General features: G+C 38.2%; 1 protein-coding gene across 1 annotated transcript; it reads right to left on the bottom strand.

Moving 5' to 3' along the window:
- Positions 1 to 165: 165 nt before the first annotated feature.
- EXOSC9 (exosome component 9) lies at positions 166 to 11844 on the bottom strand. Its single transcript, XM_065877733.1, has 12 exons — positions 11708 to 11844; positions 11279 to 11373; positions 10442 to 10561; positions 10223 to 10325; positions 9161 to 9298; positions 7189 to 7271; positions 5820 to 5952; positions 4120 to 4208; positions 3373 to 3519; positions 2228 to 2409; positions 522 to 600; positions 166 to 310 (listed from the first exon to the last, which is right to left on the bottom strand). Exons 1-12 carry the CDS (start codon positions 11771 to 11773, stop codon positions 226 to 228), a joined length of 1320 nt encoding a protein of 439 aa, XP_065733805.1. The 5' UTR covers positions 11774 to 11844; the 3' UTR covers positions 166 to 225.
- Positions 11845 to 23245: the final 11401 nt, after the last annotated feature.

Here is a 23245-nt window from a genome sequence, read left to right as displayed (position 1 = left end):
AAAATGCTTTTCATTCATCAACTTTTACTACACTTGACCTACCAAAGTGACAGTTATTTAAAACCTGTTTTAAAGAGTCCTCCAGACGTTTATTTTAAAGCATAATGTAAAAACTGTATAAAGAACTAGATTCTGTAATGGGTTTGTGAATAATACCCAAGGTTGTTAGCACTGAATAAATACCTTTTTAATAGTTATATACACAAATATACAACTATGTGAACTTTAATTAGCAGCTCTCTTCTTTTTTCTCTTTTTCACTGGCTTTTTACTTGGTGCTTTTACTTGTGTTGCACTGACGGTCTGTGTTCTGTGAACAAAGTAAATTAACAAGTTTTAACAGTATTAGTACTAGGAGCTTACTTTTGCCACCTATGACAGAAGAATACTGTAACCTTGAAAGGCATCCAAGCAGTTTTACAGACCTAATTCTATAAATCTCAGGTTGAAGAAACCCAGAGAGCAAGCTTCTAAAAAGTCTTGAGTATATGTATACATTTGAAATAAACCAGAAATGTTACCTTATTTTCTTCGGATTCTTATCTGGTTCTAAAATGATCATTTCTTCTTCTTCACTGTCTGAGAGCACTATAGGGGCATCTTTTAAGAAAATGTTAAGAAAGGAATATAAGTTTCAGATAGAGAGCCCAAGCAGCATTTTGGGTGGAGGCTTACAGATCTACTATTTGGTTCTTCCCTTCCCTGAGGTTATTCCTTGGAGCTCTGAAAAACCTTATGTGTGCTTCTTTAATAGAATTAAAATGAGGGGGATAATTCTACATACGTGTGTGTGTGTGTGTGTGTGTGTGTGTATATATATATATATATACACACACACACACACACACACACACTATACACACACACATAGAGCATCTTATAGAACCAATTTGGAAACAAGTCAATATGCCAACTGAATTCCTTGTGCTACTCCTTGAATTTGTTAATTTTCAAGATCTAGATTTTAAATTTCTCCCTATTATAAACAACACTAAAAGGAAAAATACCTAGAAGCAGAATTCCTTGGTCAGAAGGCATATACCTTCTGAAAGACATTTTTGCCAGATCCCTCCAGAAATGTTTCAATTTACATTCCAACAATAGTATATTAACCCATTTTCCTATACACCCTTGCCAATGTGTTTCTGGCCGTTTGTATTTGGGAATGCAAATACAAATAGGAACAGAAACAAAAAATGGGCAAAAGAACAGAAATGTCTGTTTCTGTTCTTTTGTCCATTTTCCCCATGAAACTTACTACATTAATTCTTTATATTTAAATAGAGTTTTCAATTACTTTCTCCCTATTAGAAAAATTTCACAAATATATAAAGGCATATGGAGTTAAAAAAAAAAAGTTAACATCTATCAATAAATAGTCCCTGTGTTTAAGCAGCTTATGTTGGTGTAAATATATAGTAAATACATGGAACGAGGTCTGGAAGAATAATACTAAATAGAAGTAACCACTGGGAAAGCTGAATAAGGGTCCCAATTAATGGGGATTTTTTTTTTTTTTTTTTTTTGCCTTACAAAAAACCCCAGCAGGTCCTCAGTAATATTTACAGGCAATGATCTTCCTTGAAGGCAGGCAGGTATGTGCATTATACACCAAAACAGTATCACCTTCACTATTTTCTCAGCCAGATTTAATAGCTGTATCCTTTATTTCTCCACCAACCTACTTCCTAGATCCCTCCTTGTTTATTAAAATTTAGAATTCTTCACACAAGCCACATTTCACTGCTCAGTAGCTACATGTGGCTAGTGGCTATTATGCTGGACAGTGTAGAGAATGAACATTTCTAACACTGCAGAAAGTTCTACGGATGGCACTACTCTAATATACGTATGATACTGCCTTTTTATGTTTGAGTCTAGAAACTATACAAAGAAAAAATAGCACACAGGAATGAGATTTTAAGAAACTCATCCCCTTAAAACTGGCCCGGATAAGATACAAAAACAGAAAAAAAAAAACTTAAAAATAAAAAATGCCACTCCCTTCACATACCAAAGAATACCACTATTCCTCAAAGATAAGCATATTCTTGCAGTTAGCCTCAACAGTTTAGTTGAAATTTAAATTATAAAATATTTAGCCCCAACTGCTAATATAAAAATAAGATTACTAAAATAGGGATATATATGTATGTATGTATATATATATATATATATATATATATATATATATATATATTACATATAGCCATAAAGTATCACATACCTTGGCTTCCAATATTAGAGACTTCTCCCGTGTCCATTTTTATACTATCAAGAATAATAGCTTCATCACTGCCACCTTCATCTTCAGCTTCCTTCTCAGAGTCTTCAAGATCACCCCAGGAGTTTTCTATTCCCTCTCCAATTTGGGCGGTTCCAGGAGTCCACAGCACAGGTTTCGAAACACTTAGCAAGTTAAGAAAACTGAATAACAGAAATACTGCTATTTGATGCAGTGCTGAAAATGATTAGAATGAAAGTTTTCTTCCTTTAAGATTGATTGAAGTGTGCCTCAAATTATTAGGAAAAAATTTACTAATAGCTATACTATGGATGGCTGGACAGTGAAGAAGAAATAGTGTATAACTCAGGTTAAGATTTTATGGACACAAGGGGTGAGAAATATCAAGAGACACACTTGCTCTGAACATTTTAGTTGCAGTAATAAATCTGGTGAATGAATGAACTTCGAGGACAATGTGGGGACTTCCCTGGTGGCGCAGTGGTTAAGAATCCGCCTGCCAATGCAGGGGGACATGGGTTTGAGCCCTGGTCCAGGAAGATCCCGCATGCTGCAGAGCAACTAAGCCCGTGCGCCACAACTGCTGAGCCTGCGCTCTAGAGCCCGTGAGCCACAGTTACTGAAGCCCGAGCGCCTAGAGCCCGTGCTCCACATCAAGAGAAGCCACCGCAATGAGAAGCCTGAGCACCACAACAGAGAGCAGCCCCTGCTTGCCACAGCTAGAGAAAGCCCGTGTGCAGCAACGAAGACCCAATGCAGCCAAAAATAAATATATAAGTAAATAAATTTATTAAAAAAAATAAGAACAATGTGTATAATGTATAGTGTCTGACCATGCCAGTGAGATTAGGGAACAATTTTCCAAAGGAAAATGAAATGCTGTAAATTGCTTCTTAAAATAAAAGAATTTTCTGGTTTTGGTAGGATAGCTGAAGAGAAGGTAGATGTTACACCATCAATTTAATATGACTCATCACTATCTTGTCTCGTATCTTAAATGTTTTTTTCTAACAAAGTACAGTGTTTCAGAAAACAAATTTCCATATGCACACGCTTCACAGAGCCCTAATAATACCCAAAGTGTTATGAATCTTCTTGTTTTTACCAAAAACACCCAGGAAAGATACACTTCTGAAGGAGGTTCAGCTTCAGAGATGATTTCTTCTGCTTTCTCCTCTACATCGGAGGTATCAATAGGGGCCTTTTCCATTCTAAATGCTGTGATCCTTTGATTTGCTATAGATTCTGCAAAGCCAAACTTTCCACCTTCTTTCCTGTGTGGGTTTTTTTGGGGAGTTGGGAGGGAAGGGGGAATGAGAGATGGGAGAGAAGACAGGAAGGGAAAAAAAAGTTAACTATTTTATCCTTTTGATACATGAGAAATATTGGATGAGAAACTATTTGACTAACTTAACCCCACCAATTTATTATGCCTATCAAGTGAGATAATAAAAAGTTACTATAATTAAACCATTTATTAAACCATGTGTCAAGCATGTGTTATGTACTTAAAGCAGAAGACACTGAAGTGCTGAGATATAGCTGTTGCTTAATGTCACACAGTAAGAAGAGATGGGAATCAACCCCAGTTTGTATTCTTTCTGTTAACATGAGCTACTGGATTCTTTTTTTCCTAAGAAAATGTTAACTTTTTAAATGAAAAATATTATGTGGCTTTTTAATACAGATGATGTATAAACTGGAATACAATAAATAGTTCAATCAACTTTCAAAAAACATTTAGTATATTCAACTGAGATGAACAGGTAAGGAAAGACTGAGTGTAAAAACTGTAGAGTTATGCTTGTGCGAGAAAAATCCTCAACAGAAAAATCTATAACAAGACCATTCAGTTCTAAAAAAATCAAACTTACCTAACTTTCTGGTCGTTCGCCAAAGCTTTCTGTATTAGCTCTGTAATTTCTGCTACCTTCACACCAGCTATTTTACTACATCTCAAAACCTATTTATAAAAGTGAACTCTGTTATTTAAAGACAACAAATCAAGTAGCTTTCTCTAACAAAACTAAAAACATGAGATTAGTTTTTCTACCTTTGCAATTTAAGCCTTTTTTTAAAATATGAAAATAATACAGTGTAAACACAAATTAAGGCAAGATGTGACAGCTATTTTTATTTTTATTTATTTATTTTTTTTGGTGGTACGCGGGCCTCTCACTGTTGTGGCCTCTCCCGTTGCAGAGCACAGGCTCCGGACGCGCAGGCTCAGCGGCCATGGCTCACAGGCCCAGCCGCTCCGCGGCATGTGGGATCCTCCCGGACAGGGGCATGAACCCGTGTCCCCTGCATCGGCAGGCGGACTCTCAACCACTGTGCCACCAGGGAAGCCCGTGAGAGCTATCTTTAAATGTTAAAGGAACTGACCCAAAAACTTTTCTATGACAATGTAGAAGATACCACTCAAGAGGCCACAGATACACTAACTTCCTTTCTGTGAGTGATCCATAGCTCTGTTCAAGACAGGGCTGCACAGTGTCCCCCGGAAAGCTTTTATAAAGCGAAGATTCCCAGGCCTCAGGGACCTAATGAATCAGAATCGCTGGAAATAGGGATCTGGCAGTGGTCATGATGCTGGTAATAATGACAATGATGATAACAGAAACTAACATTTATTGCACACTTAATTTATGCTATACAGTACAATATATCCATATCTATCCCTATATTATCCTAACAGAAGGTGTTGACATTAAGATTATTTACTATTTTACAGATAAAGAGATTGAAGCACAAAAATATGAAACCATCTGCCAAAGGTCAGTTAGTGTAAGGAAGAGCTGGAATTCCAATTAAGTAGTCTTTGTGCTCCTGACGAGCTGCACTATGTGGCAATCTATTTTCTAAAAGTCTCCATGTGAATCTTATATGTAGCTGGATTTGAGAACTTCTGCTCACTGTACCCAAATTCCAAAAGTAAAACTATCTTTTTACATAATTTCTACTTTCTGACACTTTAAAGAAAAATAGGGATATAGGGACTTCCTTGGTGGCACAGTGGTTAAGAATCCGCCTGCCAGTGCAGGGGACACAGGTTGGATCCCAGTTCTGGGGAGATCCCACATACCGCGGAGCAACTGAGCCCATGTGCCACAACTACTGAGCCTGCGCTCTAGAGCCCATGTGCCGCAACTACTGAAGCCCGCGCACCTAGAGCCTGTGCTCCGCAAAAAGAGAAGCGACCGCAACGAAGAGCAGCCCCCGCTCACTGCTACTGGAGAAAAGCCCACTCGCAGCAATGAAGACCCAACACATGGAAGGGGAAGGGGAAGGAAGGGGAAGGGGAAAGGATATAAATCTCTTTCCTCACTGAAAGGAAAAAAGTATTCCTCTATCTAGAGGTGTAGACTCTGGAGGGCCATCCATGGGAGAAGCAAGGGAGGAAGGAGGGTACCTTGTAGCCACAAGTCAACAGACAATACTGAAACCAGATTCTAACAGGTCCGAGAATCAATCATTGAAAATATCTGTTGGATTTTAGTTTAAAAACAAGAAAAAGCTTCTAAAAAGAAGAGACCTATTTTTAATGGAACATTAATCAAATCAAAGCACTGACTTGATCTTTCAGCAGCATTATCCCACCACTGGATTGGATGGTGCAAATCTCTCGATGCTTATTCATGGCAATCACCAGCAAGCCATCCATTACACGTTCCTCTCGTTCATTGGGATCCACCAATAAATATGTTCTGAAATGAATGTTAAATGGACATGAACAAATCTGATGCTGAGTGCTTGTCAATTTTAAGCTAATGGATATTTTTAAAAATAGGATTATAGTAAGGTCAACACAGTGTAGGTCTGAGCCTATGAATTTGAGTCACTTTAATCTGAAAAGAGACAACAGAATTATGTTAATTTGGTTAATTTTAAAGTTTCCCTAATATCCTGTACTTTGAAATTCTTCCAAGTTCTGCTTGAAATTCTTCCAGGTTATGCTAATGGCTCATTACAAAAAAATACTGCCTATTTCCACACTGTCCAATGTTAGCCTCTAATTACATGTGGTTACTGAGCCCTTGAAATGTGGCTAGTCCAAACTAAGATGTACTATTAGTATAAAATACTGGATTTCAAAGACTTAGTAGAAATAAAAGAATGCAAAATATCTCAGGAATAATTTTTAAGATATTGATCATATATTAAAATATTTTAGATGTATCAAGTAAAATAAAATATCAAAATTAATTTTACCTGTTTCTTTTTACCCTCTTAATGTGGCTACTAAAAGTTCATATATGGTTCATGTCATAATTCTACAGGACAGTGCTGGTCTATTTCCCTCCAATAAAATTCTCTACTACAGTGACTGAAAGATGAAAGCTTTTCTCTAGTTCTTAGTCGTAAAATTGCTAAAATATTTATACCTCTCTTTGTTTCTAAAGAGATTTAAGGCTCAAGCTTTCATTTAAAGGCACCTTACACGGACCTAAGATTCCAGGTTTTCTGTTGTAGGAGGAATTAGCAGTGAGTTGTGAAGAAACTGCTGGAGAGCTGAAGGAAAACAAGATTTTTTTTCTCATTTGTGAACCATTCCGCCTTGTAACCTGCTCCTATCCTACAACTATTCCATATAATATGCTCCTCAAATATATTCCAAAGTCGTCTTCCATTAATCCACAGTCTTTCTCAGCCTACTTTCCAAAATTAGAGCCTAACATCCGTATACCTCTAGGAAAGATACACTACCATGCTGTGGTAAACTCATAAACGTGTAAGTATGCCATGAAAAGAAAAACGTGAAGTCTCTTCATTAAAGGAGAATTTGTCACTTCTACTGAGAAAGCTCTTAGTTCTGAGCATTTGTCAAGTAATGCTCTTAAGAAAGAAATAAAAGAACTATAAGGCGCTCTAATATTAAACAAGGGGTTTGTTCATTTGCCTACGGATTTATAATTTCAGACCATGACAAGGATGAGACTTACCCTTGCTGGAAGAAGGCAAAACTGACACAAATGGGCATGTGGTGGATACTCAATGGTACAGGATCACGTTCTTCAAGTGTATACTGTTTGAAAATAAAAGTTTCAATAATTACAGTCACTAACTTATAAACATACAAAAAATCATCTTGTACATCAGATATTAAAATAAAAACCGAAATCCCTTTAATCTTCAGTGAGTACCTAAATAACTTCTTTTGCAACTACCTGTTTGACTTTGCCATTCATCTTCCTTAAAACTTTATGTATTTGTCAAAAAGCTTTATTGAGGTATAATTTACATAACATAAAATTCACTAACTGTTAGTAAATAATTCACTTTTTAGTAAATATACAGTGAAGTAACTATCACCACAATTCAGTTTTTAAAACATTCTCATTGGGCTTCCCTGGTGGCGCAGTGGTTGAGAGTCCTCCTGCCGATGCAGTGGACACGGGTTCGTGCCCCCGTCCGGGAAGATCCCACATGCCGCGGAGCGGCTGGGCCCGTGAGCCATGGCCGCTGAGCCTGCGCGTCCGGAGCCTGTGCTCCGCAACGGGAGAGGCCACAACAGTGAGAGGCCCACGTACCGCAAAAAAACAAAACCAAACCAAACAATTCTCATTACTCCCCCAAATTCCCTTAAGCGTGTTTGCAGTTGATTATCACTCCCACTCCCAGCCCAAAGCAACCACTGATCTATCAATACTTTATCTCTATAAATCTGCCTTTTCTGGACATTCCATGTAAGTGGAATCAAACAATTTTCAGTCTTTTGCATCTGCCTCCTTTCAACTCAGCATGTTTCATCCACCTTGAAGTATACATCACACCAGTAGTTTGGTCCTTTTTACTGCTGAATAGTATTCCACTGCGTGGATACACCACACTTTGTTTTTCCATTCACTAGTTGATGAACATTTGGCTAATTTTCAGTTTTTGGCTGTAATGAATAATGCTGCTATGAACATTCACATGAAAGTCTTTGAGTGAATGTATACGTTCATCCTCCTTGAGTACATTCTTAGATATAGAATTGTTAGGCTGTATAAGTTTACACTTAACTTTTTAAGAAACTGCCAAACTCTTCCAACATGGCTGTAACACTTTACCACCACCAATATCTCTACAGTATTTTTAAATCAATGTCTTTTTTGTCTACTCATCACTCTATATTTTCTTTTTTACTTCCATATACCACCTCCCCTCTCTAAAGGAACATGTCTCTATTGTTAATAAAACTTTGTCTACACCTCTAAGTCTTTCAAGAGTCTGCTCCAGTCTAATTCCTAAAAACAGCATCATGAATGACATCTTAGAGAATTTGGGCATCTGATGTTTCCTTTTATAACTTCAGGAATCAAATTATCACAACAGTGCACTTTCATTATCCTAGCATGTAATTTATATAAATTGAAATTGACATACTCTGCACAAAAGAAAGGACAATATAAATAGTATAGGTCCATAGTTTTCAAAATGTGGTCCTTATACCAGCACTATCGTATCACCTGGGAACTCTGTCAGAAGTACAAACTCATACATCCTATCCCCATTCTACTCTGAGGATGCAGACTGGCAAGATGTTTTAACAGTCTTTCCAGGTGTTTCTGATGGGTTTTTGCCACACAGTGAGAACAAGCATCTCACTGTGAAAATACTGAGAATTATGATTTTTCACACATGCCCCCTAAGCATAAACCAACCACTTTATCTAATGCTCAATCCAAAGAAGTCATCTATTTCTATTCTAAAAAAACCAGGATAGGGTATGCATTCACTGACAAAACTTTAATACAGGAGATTTAAGAGATTTCAAAGGTAACTGTGACCATATTTTTTGCCTTGTGAACAAATTTTACAACATACTTAATTGCCATTTACAACAAGACTTCATTAGAATCAAGCTGTCTGCACAGCAAGGATATTCATTCATTCATAAGAAGGAGCCTGGCTCACATCATGGAAGCTTACCAGTGTTACTTCATCTCCTTGGACAGAGACATCAGGCCTTCGGAAGTGACATAAGGCTACAATTGCAGCAATGCTGGCAGCATCAATAATGTTTCCATCATGATTTAACAAATGTAGGTCCACGCGTATTTGCCAAACCTGAATGTGAATTCAAAACAAAAATAAATCCTAAATAGTCACAACCAGAGGTTATTTATAAGGAAAGGTAACACTGTGTGCAAAATTTTCTCTTGCTGTTAAAACATGCAGTTACTCCTTCTATTGTATCAATAAAAATACATTTAGAAAAATGTCAAGCCAGACCAACACCTGAAATACCAATAGCTTACCTTTCTATGAGTCATTTGACAACAGTAAAATATATACTGTAAATAAACAGAACCACACTACATTTAGTACTAAGATTCCCCTAACTCCAAGCCTAATGATATTTTTATTGTGTCTCCTAACTTAAAAACCTCAAACTCTTAGGTTTTACTTGACAATATTTATGATAACCTTACAAGTAATGCAAATAGTAATATATTCAAGTATAGAATGTGGAAAGGCCAAGTGACTTCTTTGGAGTCAAAAAGATACTTAAAATACCCTAATCAAGAATAAAGTTCTAATATCATCAAATAGCACAATATATTGAGAGTAATATTTCCAATGTCGGACTACCAATGACTCACTATGCAGCCCTGTGTAAGTCAATAAACCTATCCAAATGAAGGATTCAATCAGTTCTTTAGCTCTTCATCCATAAAAAAGGAAAACATTACCTGCTTCTATCAACTCACTTAAATAACATAAGAAAATAAATGAAAATATGTGAAAAACCACAAGTTCTTTGAATAAGAAATTTGTATACAAATCCAAGTTGCTATTTTCACCAATTTTTTTGTCCCTCCAAAGAGAGATGACACAAAGTTCTATGGGTAGCATTCAGGAATATGTGAAGTGAAGTGAACTAGAATAAAACTGAATTAACTGAAGCTCTGAGAATGAAAGTATAGATACAGGGATCCATGAGTCAACAATACTCATCCCAAGATTAAGAATTTTGGGCATATTCCCCACCTTTTCACCAGCAACAACACAGAGAGATTCAGTGTCTATACACTTCGAATTTCTTAGACATCTTTCCAAGAGGCGATTCAACTTCACCAAGAGATCTGACTGCCTATGAAAACAGGAATGGGCTAATGTCATGAGATATAACACCAGGCAGTAAAACAATAGCTCACCCCTGTTAGGCTCTCCTCTGGCTAAAGCAGCTTAAGAAAAAGATTTAAATACCTGCCAGGTTCAAAAGCTGGGGCAGCCATCTGAGAGAGCTCAAGGTTAAAAAAAAGAATACCTTCTGTTGCCCTATTGAGTTTTGGAGAAACAAGTTCACAGGAAACCTGTCCAAGAACTCTGCAAAGATAAAGTACATATCTGTTAATTAAATGTATTTCCTTTCCAATTAAAAAAAAAGGAAATCTAAAAATTAAGTTTCAGTCTTACACTACGTTGAGTAATAACATGTTCAGTATGATATATCATTAAAGGTTGAAGTTACCTACAAAGTATAGTAGTAGAATACATACAGAAATAAAACACATATTGGCATAACCAAAGAGATGACAGGGAAGAAAAATCTCATTACAATATTTACTATTCCACAGACTTTTGAGTCAATGACCATTTCTTCTCTTTTCTAAAACAAATATTTAGTGATACAAGATGGCATGCAAACTTGAGACGTCCTAAGAATCTTCTTATGGCATGGTTCACCAACATTATCTGACCAGTATCCTCACAACTTCCAAATGAATATTAAAAATCTAATTCTCATGTCACTCAGGAAAAGGAGGAAAGTAGGCCCTACTTAATGACAACAAATGCAAGGAACAAATTCAGTGCAATCAGTGCTGGCTGTATATATGATTCACAGAGATCAGAAAGAACTATGTGATACTTATGTGACAGAAAATATATTCATGATTAAAAATGTAAAGTGTGACTATAAAACCAAAGTCTGGGCAGCTAAACAAAGTACTGTCCAGACTTAACTGCTTTGTAAACTGGGTCAATCAAGTTCTTTTAAATTTCTCCCTATTGAGCTTATACCTAATTTGAATACTTTGTTACCTTGTTTTTCCAAGTTCCACAATGCAGCACCCATAATCTGTTCCAAATGAGATCTTGATGTTCCTATAATCATAGGTTTGTCTGCCATCCAGCCGCTGTAAGCACAACATTCCTTTATTCCTAATACAAATATTTATTACTCTGTGCTAGGCAGTCCTTGGGCTAAGCACTTGGAGGTAAGTGTAATCCTACCCACTCCACGTAGGAGAGTGGAAACTAAGTGCCCGAGCACTGACAGTCCCTGGGGTGACCTGAGCCTTGAAAAGGCCCCACGGGAGCCAAATAAATATTGGGGCCTTGGGGGAACCCACCGGCCGCTCCCCTAGGGGCTCCCGGGGCCTGCGAGAGCTAGGTCTGTGCGCCCAGGCCGGAAGGTTGCGGGCCGCCGCGCTACCCGAGCGCTCACGCAGCGCCAAATTCCCGGTTTACCTTTTTCTCTTCGATGGCGCGGAGTAGAAAACGGCGCTCGCAGTTTGAGAGTGGCGTCTCCTTCATACTGTCAGGTCAGGGGACGCACAGGTACTGGAATGCGTCGGGAGAAGACACCCTGCACCTCTTCACGCGCGCCCTGCTCGTACCTCGGCGCAGGAGATTAACGTCATCAAAGCTCGTCAGCTGAAGCTGGGAAAGCAAAGGCTGAGAGACGACAGCTAGTGCGCAGGCTCAAAGCAAAGTTGGACCAGCCGGAGCTGGCTGGAGAAGCAAAAGGAGTCGAAATTCTGAATAGAAAGATGTTTCTTTTATTATAAAGTGTAGCGGAGAAAAGGACCCCGAAATAACCACCAGTGATAGAAATTAATATCAGTTGAGCTCTCTCACACTTCACTCTAGCCTCAGTTCTAGCGGAGTAGGCTAAACAGGTATTATTGCTATTTTACAGATGAGGAAGTTGAGATTTGGCCACTAAAAAGCTGTAGAGGCAGAGTTTCAGCAGATTCATTGGAGAAACACTGGAATGAGCCGGCGTTAGTGGAGCGGAGGGGAGAGAAGAAAGTTGAGATGGTGAGCTGGGGTGTTTTTACGGGCTGACGGTGAAACCTCGGAGGACCTGAAAAATTGACAAGAATTGATAGTATTAGCAATTTGTAATGGCGTTATACCTACCGCTGGCTGAAACAAAATTTGTTGTTTATTTCTTACAGTCTCTCCAGTTATTTTAAGGCGATAAGCTTATTTTTTATAGGCGTAGAGGAACTTTAGTGTGTTCGTGCTGCCAGTCACTCGGCTCTTTGGGAGAGGCGGAATCAAGTAGTCAAGTTCTTCCTTCACTTACCATAGGGTTATGTCCGGATAAAGCCATGTAAGTGGAAAATACATTACTACACCTAACCTGGGAACATCATGGCTTAGCCCAACCTACCTTAAACTTGCTCAGAACACTTAACATTAGCCAACAATTGGGCAAAGTCATCTAGCACAAAGCCTATTTTTATTATAAAGTGTTGACCATCTTGTGTAATTTACTGAATATTGTACTGAAAGTGAAGAGCAGAATAGTCGTATGGGTACAGAATGGTTGTAAGTGTACCGGTTGTTCACCAGGTGGCTAACTGGGAGCTGTGGTTGCTACCACTGTACAGCATGAAGAGAGAGTATCGTACTGCATATACATAGCCCCGGGAAAAGATCAAAATTCAGAATTCGAAGTACGTTTTCTACTGAATGCATATCGCTTTCAAGCCATTGAAAAGTTGAAAGGGGAACTGTTATACGTGCAGGACCCTCTGTAGTTGAAAGCAGGAACTAACTTCAAACTACCCAGGCTCAAATTCTGACTCTGCCCTTTACCTATTCTGTGACCTTGGCCAATGTAGCCTATGTGCTTCACTTTACTCATCTGCAAAATAGCAATGATAAATCTATTCTGAGAGATAAAAATGAGTTAGTACATGTAAAATGCTTAGAACAATGCCTGGCTTGGAGTCAGGCACTAGTTCAGTGTTCACATATTATTTTGTTTCATTTGCTTCAGAGTGATAGGCAATGTAACTCCCATGCAGGCGGCATCTCGCTTCAATTTCACATGCTAAATACTATCAATATTTGAGAATGTGGAGACTATTTTAATTGGGCTAGTTGCAGGAAAAGGTCACTTTGTAGAGGTGCCATTTGAGTTAAGTAAATCCTTCATGATGAGAAGGATCAGCCAGAATATCATCTGCAGGAGAGGAAAAGTCTTTCATGCAGAAGGAGCCACGTGAGCCAAGACTGAGGTTGGATGAGCCTGACATGGTCCGGAGACAGGAATCGTGAAGAAGGAGGGAAGCGGACAGACCCTATATCCACATGCTCAAGACAGCCGATTGATTTTCAAAAGGACGAGGGGATTACAAGGTAGAGGCTGTTTAAGTTCTTAACACAATTCATGTTTATAGTATAGTTTCGCAACAGAACTCCTGGCTGTTAATTTTATCATTTAAATCTTTGGATTATTTTAGTGGGCTTTTGATAATTTCTCTTTCCCTTGAGAAAGGAAACAGGACTTTGTTGAAATAGTCTGTCCTTTCCTGAGAGACAGCTTGGTGGTAGAAAAAAAAATGGACTTTTGCTTCAGATAAACTTCAGATCAAATGGACTGTAGGTGAATTAAATAATCCTGAGCTTCAGCTTCTGTGTATTTAGGTTGGAAATGATTACTTTGTGTTCAACGGTCTGAAGGAAAGCATCTAACACCATGTTTTGGACACAATAGCTATTCAAATTGTTAGTTTCCTTCTGCTTTTGATTTGGCAAGGCTTCCCTTGAAACTGTCCAAATATGCCATGTCTGATTGCTGTTCTGAGATTGCTGCTTGATTACCTTGTCCCGCTCACCTTCCACTTTTATACAATTTCCACCATTCCTTCCTACTTTTACTATTATATTATTGTAATTTTAGCACTACAGCATTTGCCTTTTATTGGAGTTAATCCAAAGGTGTATAACCCATTTCCACTCACATCTACATACCATCATAAAATATACTTACTTCATAGCCTTGTTTTTAGTAAGAAACTTTTGAAACTTGGGTGCAAGGGACATTTGTTTCATGCTTACAGGGGATTTTTTTTTTTTTGAAATTTGAGAAGAGGTTCAGATAATGTGCATTCTGGTCTTTAAAAAGAATAAGTTTGAGTAGTATATTGACCTAGATGATCTGTCTAAATATAACCTGGTTTTCAACAAGATATTTGAGTATAGATCTTCTCTCCTCTTTATTGGACATCTGTTGCTTTGTCTGACCAGCACCCTTCTATTTCTTGGAGACATGCCCTTTCCTGACCCTATGTGATTCTGTTGTTAATGTCAATAGCAGGCATGGCTGTGATCAGGCCCTGCTAATTGTGGAACCCCATCCCTGTCTTCTCATTGACTGTTGACCCAGGTAGGACCAAAAAAGTTCCTCCATCAGAAACTTTTGACATGTGAACTGTGAGAGAGAGTAGGTCTTTCCTTCTCTAGGATTATAAACATTAAGGACCATTAAAGTCTAGAACTATGTGGGACCATCTTGCCACCACATGGAGAGAACCTGTTTGAAGATGAAGTCAGACAGAACTGAGAAATAAGAGAGAGAGAAGTAGATCCTTTACATAGAAACAGCTTGCACCAAATTCTTGGATCTCCCAGTTGATGAGCCAATACATTTGAGTTGGTCTTTTGGTAAGTGTGTCCAAAAGAATACTGACTAAATACACTTCTATTAGAAGTGTATGAAGAGGGACTTCCCTGGCGGTCCAGTGGTCAAGACTCCACGCTTCTACTACAGGGGACATGGGTTTGATCCCTGGTCAGGGAACTAAGATCCCACATTCCTTGCGGTACAGCCAAAAAAAAAGTCTATGAAGAGCCATGTTGTGGAGTGCCCTGTGAATAAGTGGATGAATGACCTATTTCACAGCACATCTGTTGAAAGAAATTAATGGGCAGATCAGTAAATAAACAAATGGAAGCTTACATTTTATTTACTGTATAATATGTCTGCCATGCAATTTGTCTATATAGAAATTGGTTTTCCAGAAATTGTCCTGGAAAGAAATAATGCAAAATGTTAAGATGATTATTTCTGGGTAGTGGGATTCTGGGAAAATTTTTTTCTTTTTGAAATTTTTTTCTTTATAAATTTCCCAAATCTTCTGTAAGGCATATGAATAGCTTTTATGATCCGAAAGAGTTAAGAAAAAAAAAAACTTACGTTTTCCTTTTCATGTTCTGACACATTTAACTATTTATTTAGAGGAATTTTGGCGTTCAAACATTTTATCAGAGACATTTGTTGTTGTTTTTCAAGACTCAATCTGGAAACCACATAGTCAATATCTGAAAAGATTTTATGCATTGACAAATGCTGTGGTCTGAATGTTTGTGTCTCCCCAAATTCATATGTTGAAATCTTAACCCCCAAAGTTGATGGTGGTTGATGGTTGGAGCCTTTGGGAGGTGAGGGTGGAGCCCTCCTGAATGGGATTAGTGCCCTTGTAAAAGAGATCCCACAGAGCTCCCTGGCCCCTTCCACCACATGAGGATACTAAAAGAAGTCTGTGACTTGAAGGAGAGCCATCACCCAACCACGCTGGCACCCTGATCTCAGGCTTCCAGCCTTCAGAACTCTGAAAAATAAATTTCTATTGTTTATGAGCCACCCAGTCTGCAGTATTTGGATTATAGCAGCCTGAATGGACTAAGACAACAACAACTGAACACTAATAAGTCAGATGCAGTGTATATTTTGCTTCCATATTTTTTCATTCATATAATAAATAAAAACCCTTAGCTTATCAAGTTCGGCTCTAGTTTCCACTGAATAGTTGAAAGAACTTCCCCTTTCATTCTTATCAGTCACTATGCTCAGGAATCTATATATAATCTCTCCTATTATTATTAAGCTTTTCTATATGTTGAGAGGAATAAAAAATTATCAGTCTTCAACTTATCATAAATACAACAAAATAAGGGGGAAGGAAGCAGGGGACATGTTGATTTCTGCTGCATACTGATTGTCGTAGTATGTGGGTAATCCTGGACACAAAGAAAATTATGCATATGGCTCTGTCTCAGGCACGTGACTGAATTCCTTTGATCTGTTTTCGTCTACAAAAAGAAGACTCATACTCATTGATAAGAATCTGTAGGAAATTATGTGGTTTGGTGTCTAAACAATAAATACAAACCAGAAGTTCTGTGCCAATTAGGTTTCTACAAACAAAATCATATCTGAAATAGAATTAGAAATAATAAAATAAAATAATAACAGTAGAATATATTATTGTGGGCTAAACTCGTAAGTCAAATAACTATTATGGGAATAGTCCCCCCACTACACCCCTGCCCCAAAGAAGCCCTTGTCCTAATTCCAGGAACCTGTAAATATGTTACCTTGTAAGGCAAAAGTTATTTTGCAGTTGTGATAAATTGGGCATTTCAAGATGAGGAGATTATCTAGGTGGGCCCAATGTAATCACAAGGGTGCTTATAAGAGGAATGTGGGCAAGGGAGAGACAACAGAAGCAGGTGTCAGTGAGGAGAGAAGTTGCTATACTTCTGGCTTTGAGGATTGAGGAGGGCCTGCAAACCAAGGAACATGGGCAGCCACTAGAAGCTGGAAGATGCAAGAAAATGGATTCTCCCCTAGAGCCTCCAAAATGAGCATAGCCTTAGGGACACATTTTAGACTTCTGACCTCTAGAACTGTAAGATAAGTAAGATAATAAATTTATGTTGCTTTGAGCCACTAGGTTTGTAATAATTTGTTACAGCAGCAATAGGAAACTAATACAGATTGCCAGATAAAATACAGAATGCTAAGTTACAATTGAATTTCAGATAAACAATAAATAGCTTTTTTTTTTAGTATAAGCATGTCCAATTCATCCCCAATATTGCATAGGACATACTTATACTAAAAAATTTGTTTGTTTATCTGAAATTCAAATGTAACTGGGCATCCTATATTTTTAAACTAAATCTGGCATCCCTAAATTATTATAATTTGCCTTATTTATTCATGTATGTATTAATTTCTATCTCTAGTTTTATATACCAAGTTTTCTTTTAAAGGAAGATGCTTGTGCTCATCACAAACTATATTGTTGTGCGGAGTTACGGTATTATGAAGCTATTTTTACCTGAAAATTTCTCATTGCAGTGTGAAGATATGTAGTTGAAAATATTGGGTGGCAAAGCTCTTTTTTGTATGTTAGAAGGAACTTCCTCTCTGGCACAATAGGAAAGTCTATAGATAACATCTCATAATTTTAAAGCTATAAGGGTCCTGAAAGGTCAGGGCTAGTACAGGGCTTGCAGGTGAAACGACTTCAGGGTCCAGGTAGATATAAATGAGTGAAGCTGATTAGTTTAGGACTATAGGAAGTGATGGGGACTGTGGTGACCTACACAGCACATGCCCTGTTTAAAGGGATCGAAATATTGTTAAAACTCTCTGTGAGCAAAACAAAACATGGACTGCTAGTTTGCTTAGGCCCTCTCTCATAGTCTCCATCACCCCAACCCATCCAGATAAGCTCTTATCCTAAGTAAACACAGCATGCTTGCCAAGCAGATGCAGCCTTCTGAGAAGTTCCTTAGTCCCTTTCAGCCACATCGCTGGTCCCAAGCTCCTCCTTTATAAGTTCCAGAATGTCTACTGAGAAGATTTCATCTTTAAAAACCATCAAAATTCTTGCAACTTTTAAATGTGATCCTCTGACCAGTAGCATCAGCATCACCAGGGTGCCAGTTGAAAATCCAAATTCTCAGGTCTCATTCCAGACTTACTGAATCAGAAACTTTGCAGAAGAGGCCCTGCAGTCTGTTTTAAAAACCTCTCCAGGTGATTCCTATATGCACTAACATTAGCGAAGCCCTGATTTAATTTCTTGGAGAAAGAGATATACCTGGTCTTGTGCATAGCCCTGGGATTCCCAGTCTGTTTTGTGCAAAATATACCTGCAGATGTCATCCACTCCCCTTTCCCCAGAGGATGCTGCTAACTGAGGGCTTACAGATTTCAGGAGTGAGGTAGAGGCAGAAGAGTAATTATGGACCTCCTACTATGTGCTAGGCAGTGTGATTGGTGCCAGCAAAGTTGTGCCTTCCACACCGTGACTTCCAACTTGCTCTTTACTCATTTTGCAGAAGGAGAACTTTCAGTTACAATCTAAACCTGAGCTATAATTTAACAGCATGGATTTTAAAACCTTAATAGACATTTTTCAGAGCACAGCAAAATTGAGTGGAAAATACAGAGTTCCTAAATACCTCTCCCCCCACCCCCAAAATACATACACCTTCCCCCACCATCAACATCCCCGCATCAGTGTGCTATATTTGTTACAACTGACGAATCTACACTGACACATGATTATTACCCAAAGCCCATAGTTTACATTATGGTTCACTCTTTGTTGTACATTTTGTGGGTTTTGAAGAATGTATAATGACATATATCCACTATTACTGTATCATACAAAATAGTTTCACTGTCCTAAAAATTACCTGTGCTCCACTTAGCCATCCCTCCCTCTCCCCTAACCCCTGGCAACAACTGGTCTTTTTACTGATTCTTTTTTGCCTTTTCCAGAATGTCATATGATTGGAATCATACAGTATTTAGCCTTTTCAAGTTGGCTTCTTTCACTTAGCAATATGCTTTTAAGGTTCTTCCATGTCTTTTTGTGTCTTGATAGCTCATTTCTTTTTGTTGCTGAATAATCCATTGTAAGGATGTACCACAATTTGTCTATTCATTCACTTATTGAAGGGCATCTTGATTGCTTCCAAGTTTTGGCAATTACAGATAAAGCTGCTGTAAACATTCATATGCAGGTTTTTGTGTGGACATAAGTTTTCAATCATTTGGGTAAATACCAAGGAGCACAACTGCTACATCGTATGGTAAGGGTGTGTTTGGTTTTGTAAGAAACCTGCCAAACTATCTTCCCAAGTGGCTGTACCATTTTGCATTCCCACCAACAGTGAGAGTTCTTGTTGCTCCATACTGGAACCACCACTTGGCATCAGTGTTTTGGATATTGACCATTGTAAAATGTGTGTAGTGGTATCTCATTTTTATTTTAATTTGTAAGTCCTTAATGACATATGTTGAACGTATGAGCAAACATAGGCTTATTTGCCATCTATAAACCTTTGATGAGGGGTCTATTTGGATCTTTTATCCATTTTTATAGTTGAGTTTTACACTCTCTTATTGTTGAGTTTTAAGGGTTCTTTGCATATTTTGGATAATAGCACTTTATCTGATATGTCCTTTGCAGTTTTTTCTCCAAATCTGTGGCTTGTCTTCTCATTCTATTGACAGTGTCTTTCAAAGAACAGAAGTTTTTAATTCTAATGAAGTTCAACTTATCAAAATTTCATTCGTGGGTTGTGTCTGTGGTGCTGTATCTAAAAAGTCACCTCCAGGGGCTTCCCTGGTGACACAGTGGTTGAGAGTCCACCTGGTTCGTGTCCAGATCCAGGAGGATCCCACATGCCACAGAGCAGCTGGGCCTGTGAGCCATGGCCGTTGAGCCTGCAGGTCCGGAGCCTCCTGTCCCAAGATCCTCTTGACTGTCTCCGATGTTCTTGTGTGTTGTCTACTTTTTCTGCTCGAGCCCTAGCATATTTATTATAGTTCTTTTAAATTCCTGGTTTGATCATTCCAATATCCTTGCCATAACTGAGACTGATTCTAATGTTTGCTCTATCTCTTCAAACTGTACTTTTTGTCTTTCAGTATGCCTTGTAATTTTTTGTTGAAAACCAAACATCATGTACAGGATAAAAGGAACTGAGGTATCTAGGTGCTTTGTGATGTGTTGGTAAGGTGTAGGGGAGGGGAACATTCTACAGTCCTGTGATTTGGTCTCAGATTTTTAGTGAGCCAGGGCCCCTGGGCTGTGACCTTTACAATGGTCCTTAGGTGAGACCATAAGGCTAGGGGTGCATAGAGTTCAGTCTTTCTCTTTTCCTAGGTTAGTGAGGCTCTGGTAATATCCCAGTCTATTGGGCTCTCTGAAATAGTTTCTGCTGGGGGCAGGTCTTGTTAAGAAGAACAGGGTGTTCTGGTCCTGTATCATAATGGCTCCTTCCCTTGCCAGAATAATGAGGAGATGTTTCCCCCCCCAGTCTTCACTGTGAGAGCCAGGTATGGCTTCTGGAGGTAAACTCACAAAAGCATTGGAGACACCCTGTGAGTGCCTCCCTGCTGGAGTTTTATTTATTTACTTATTATTTTTAATATATATATATTTTTAAATTTAATTTTATTTTTTTATACAGCAGGTTCTCATTAGTTATCCATTTTATACATATTTGTGTATGTACGTCAATCACAATCTCCCAATTCATCACACCACCACCACCCCCTGCCACGTTACCCGCCTTGGTGTCCATACGTTTGTTCTCTACATCTGTGTCCCAGTTTCTGCCCTGCAAACCAGTTCATCTGTACCATTTTTCTAGGTTCCACATATATGTGTTAATATACGATATTTGTTTTTCTCTTTCTGACTTACTTCACTCTGTATGACAGTCTCTAGGTCCATCCATGTCTCTACAAATGACCCAATTTCATTCCTTTTTCATGGCTGAGTAATATTCCATTGTATACATGTACCATGTCTTCTTTATCCATTTGTCTGTCGATGGGCATATAGGTTGCTTCCATGTCCTGGCTATTGTAAATAATGCTGTAACGAACATTAGGGTGCATGTGTCTTTTTGAATTATGGTTTTCTCTGGGTATATGCCCAGTAGTGGGATTGCTGGGTCATATGGTAGTTCTTTTTGTAGTTTTTTAAGGAACCTCCATACTGTTCTCCATAGTGGCTGTACCAATTTACATTTCCACCAACAGTGCAAGAGAGTGCCCTTTTCTCCACACCCTCTCCAGCATTTGTTGTTTGTAGATTTTCTGATGATGCCCATTCTAACTAGTGTGAGGTGATACCTCATTGTAGTTTTGATTTGCATTTCTCTAATAATTAGTGATGTTGAGCATAATTTCATGTGCTTCTTGGCATCTGTATGTCTTCTTTGGAGAAATGTCTATTTAGGTCTTCTGCCCATTTTTGATTGGGTTTGTTTTTTTAATATTGAGCTGTATGAGTTGTTTATATATTTTGGAGATTAATCCTTTGTCTGTGATTCGTTTGCAAATATTTTCTCCCATTCTAAGGGCTGTCTTTTCATCTTGTTTGTAGTTTCCTTTGCTTTGCAAAAGCTTTTAAGTTTCATTAGGTCCCATTTGTTTATTTTTGTTTTTATTTCCATTACTCTAGGAGGTGGATCAAAAAAGATCTTGCTGTGATTTATGTCAAAGAGTGTTCTTCCTATGTTTTCCTCTAAGAGTTTTATAGTGTCTGGTCTTACATTTAGGTCTCTAATCCATTTTGAGTTTATTTTTGTGTATGGTGTTAGGGAGTGTTCTAATTTCATTCTTTTACATGTTGCTGTCCAGTTTTCCCAGTACCACTTATTGAAGAGACTGTCTTTTCTCCATTGTATATCCTTGCCTCCTTTGTCATAGATTAGTTGACCATAGGTGTGTGGGTTTATCTCTGGGCTTTCTATCCTGTTCCATTGATCCATATTTCTGTTTTTGTGCCAGTACCACATTGTCTTGATTACTGTAGTTTTGTAGTATAGTCTGAAGTCAGGGAGTCTGATTCCTCAAGCTCCGTTTTTTCCTCTCAAGACTGCTTTGGCTATTTGGGGTCTTTTGTGTTTCCATACAAATTGTGAATTTTTTTGTTCTAGTTCCATAAGAAATGCCACTGGTAATTTGATAGGGATTGCATTGAAACTCCCTGCTGGAGTTTTAGCTCTCAGAGTTGTCTGCACTGAGCCTCCAACAGTTAGCCCCTTACATCTTAGGTTTCCTGCCACATGCTGCTTCCTGTAGAGGTTTCTATATGTGAGTTTCTGCTTTGGTAAATTGTGGTGTTCTGTATCTCTCTGTCTGCCTCACCAAATTCTGTGGCAGTGGTTTGTCCCATGACCTCACTTCTGTGATGAATCTAAGAAAAGTTGTTGACCTTTAGTTTGTTCAGCTTTTTTCTTGTGTGTGGACAGCAGGACATTTCCAAGCTGACTTTTTGTTGGACCAGAAACTGGAAGTCATGTGAAGTAAAAATTTAAAATAGATTCTTTTATTTAAGAAACATGAATATAGCACTTACTATATGCCAGGCCCTGATTTAAGCGCTTATAAATATTAATCCTAATAATTACCCTATGAGGTAGGTAAAATTATTATCTGTTTTACAGATGGGGAAACCCAAGGCACAGAGAGATTGATTTTCCCAGGGTTACACAGCTAGAAAATCATACAACCAGGATTCATACCCAAGCAGTCTGTCTCAAGAGACTGTTTTCATAACTATTACACTGTCCTGCTTCTTATAAATGGGAATCCATTTCTATGCCAAGTGTATGGACTTTACCTTAACAGTGAATCTGCTTATTTTTTCTCTCTGTGAGTATCTTAACTTTCCTCTCTTGATGACTTTGCCATTGGCATCTATATAGAAAAGAAAGCTGCTATTATTAGATTATCCAAACTCAATATCTTATGCTTAGACTTGACACACAATTAGAAGTACAACCATGAAGTAGGGTTCATTAATGTAAAGAGACATGAAATCCAGCTGTAATCCCAAAACTTACATACAAGCAAGAGTGAGATTAATATTGAGCTTTTATTAACAAGGAATAGAAGCTGTACATGCAGATGTGGTATTCATTCTTGATTGAGAGGCTCCTACAGACTATGTCATTTGTACAACACCCACCACTCTCCTTTAGCCCAAAGCCCAGGGATGCTGCACCTATATCATGACCAACTCTTTATTCAAATGAATGATTTCAAGGGAAAAGTGTCTACTTTTTCTTGTTTTCACCCTGTTTTCCTCTTCTTAAAGTTGCCTAGGAAGAAAGGCTTAGGTTGTTTCAGAAGCAGCAGCTTCAGCAGAAGTGGGAAAACACCAG

The sequence above is a fragment of the Phocoena phocoena genome, chromosome 5, assembly GCF_963924675.1.
Source record: "Phocoena phocoena chromosome 5, mPhoPho1.1, whole genome shotgun sequence".
Classification (NCBI taxonomy): domain Eukaryota; kingdom Metazoa; phylum Chordata; class Mammalia; order Artiodactyla; family Phocoenidae; genus Phocoena; species Phocoena phocoena.
This window is presented reverse-complemented; position numbering and strand designations above follow the sequence as displayed.

Bases quoted from the DNA above. Each gene is read 5' to 3' on its own strand.
- EXOSC9 (XM_065877733.1), bottom strand. From the start codon at position 11,773: ATGAAGGAGACGCCACTCTCAAACTGCGAGCGCCGTTTTCTACTCCGC. The intron at 5,953-7,188 runs GTAAGTCTCATC...CATTCATTTCAG, and splicing joins TTTGCCTTCTTCCAGCAAGG to AACATATTTATTGGTGGATC. The intron at 311-521 runs GTAACATTTCTG...CTTTGTTCACAG, and splicing joins AAGAATCCGAAGAAAATAAG to AACACAGACCGTCAGTGCAA.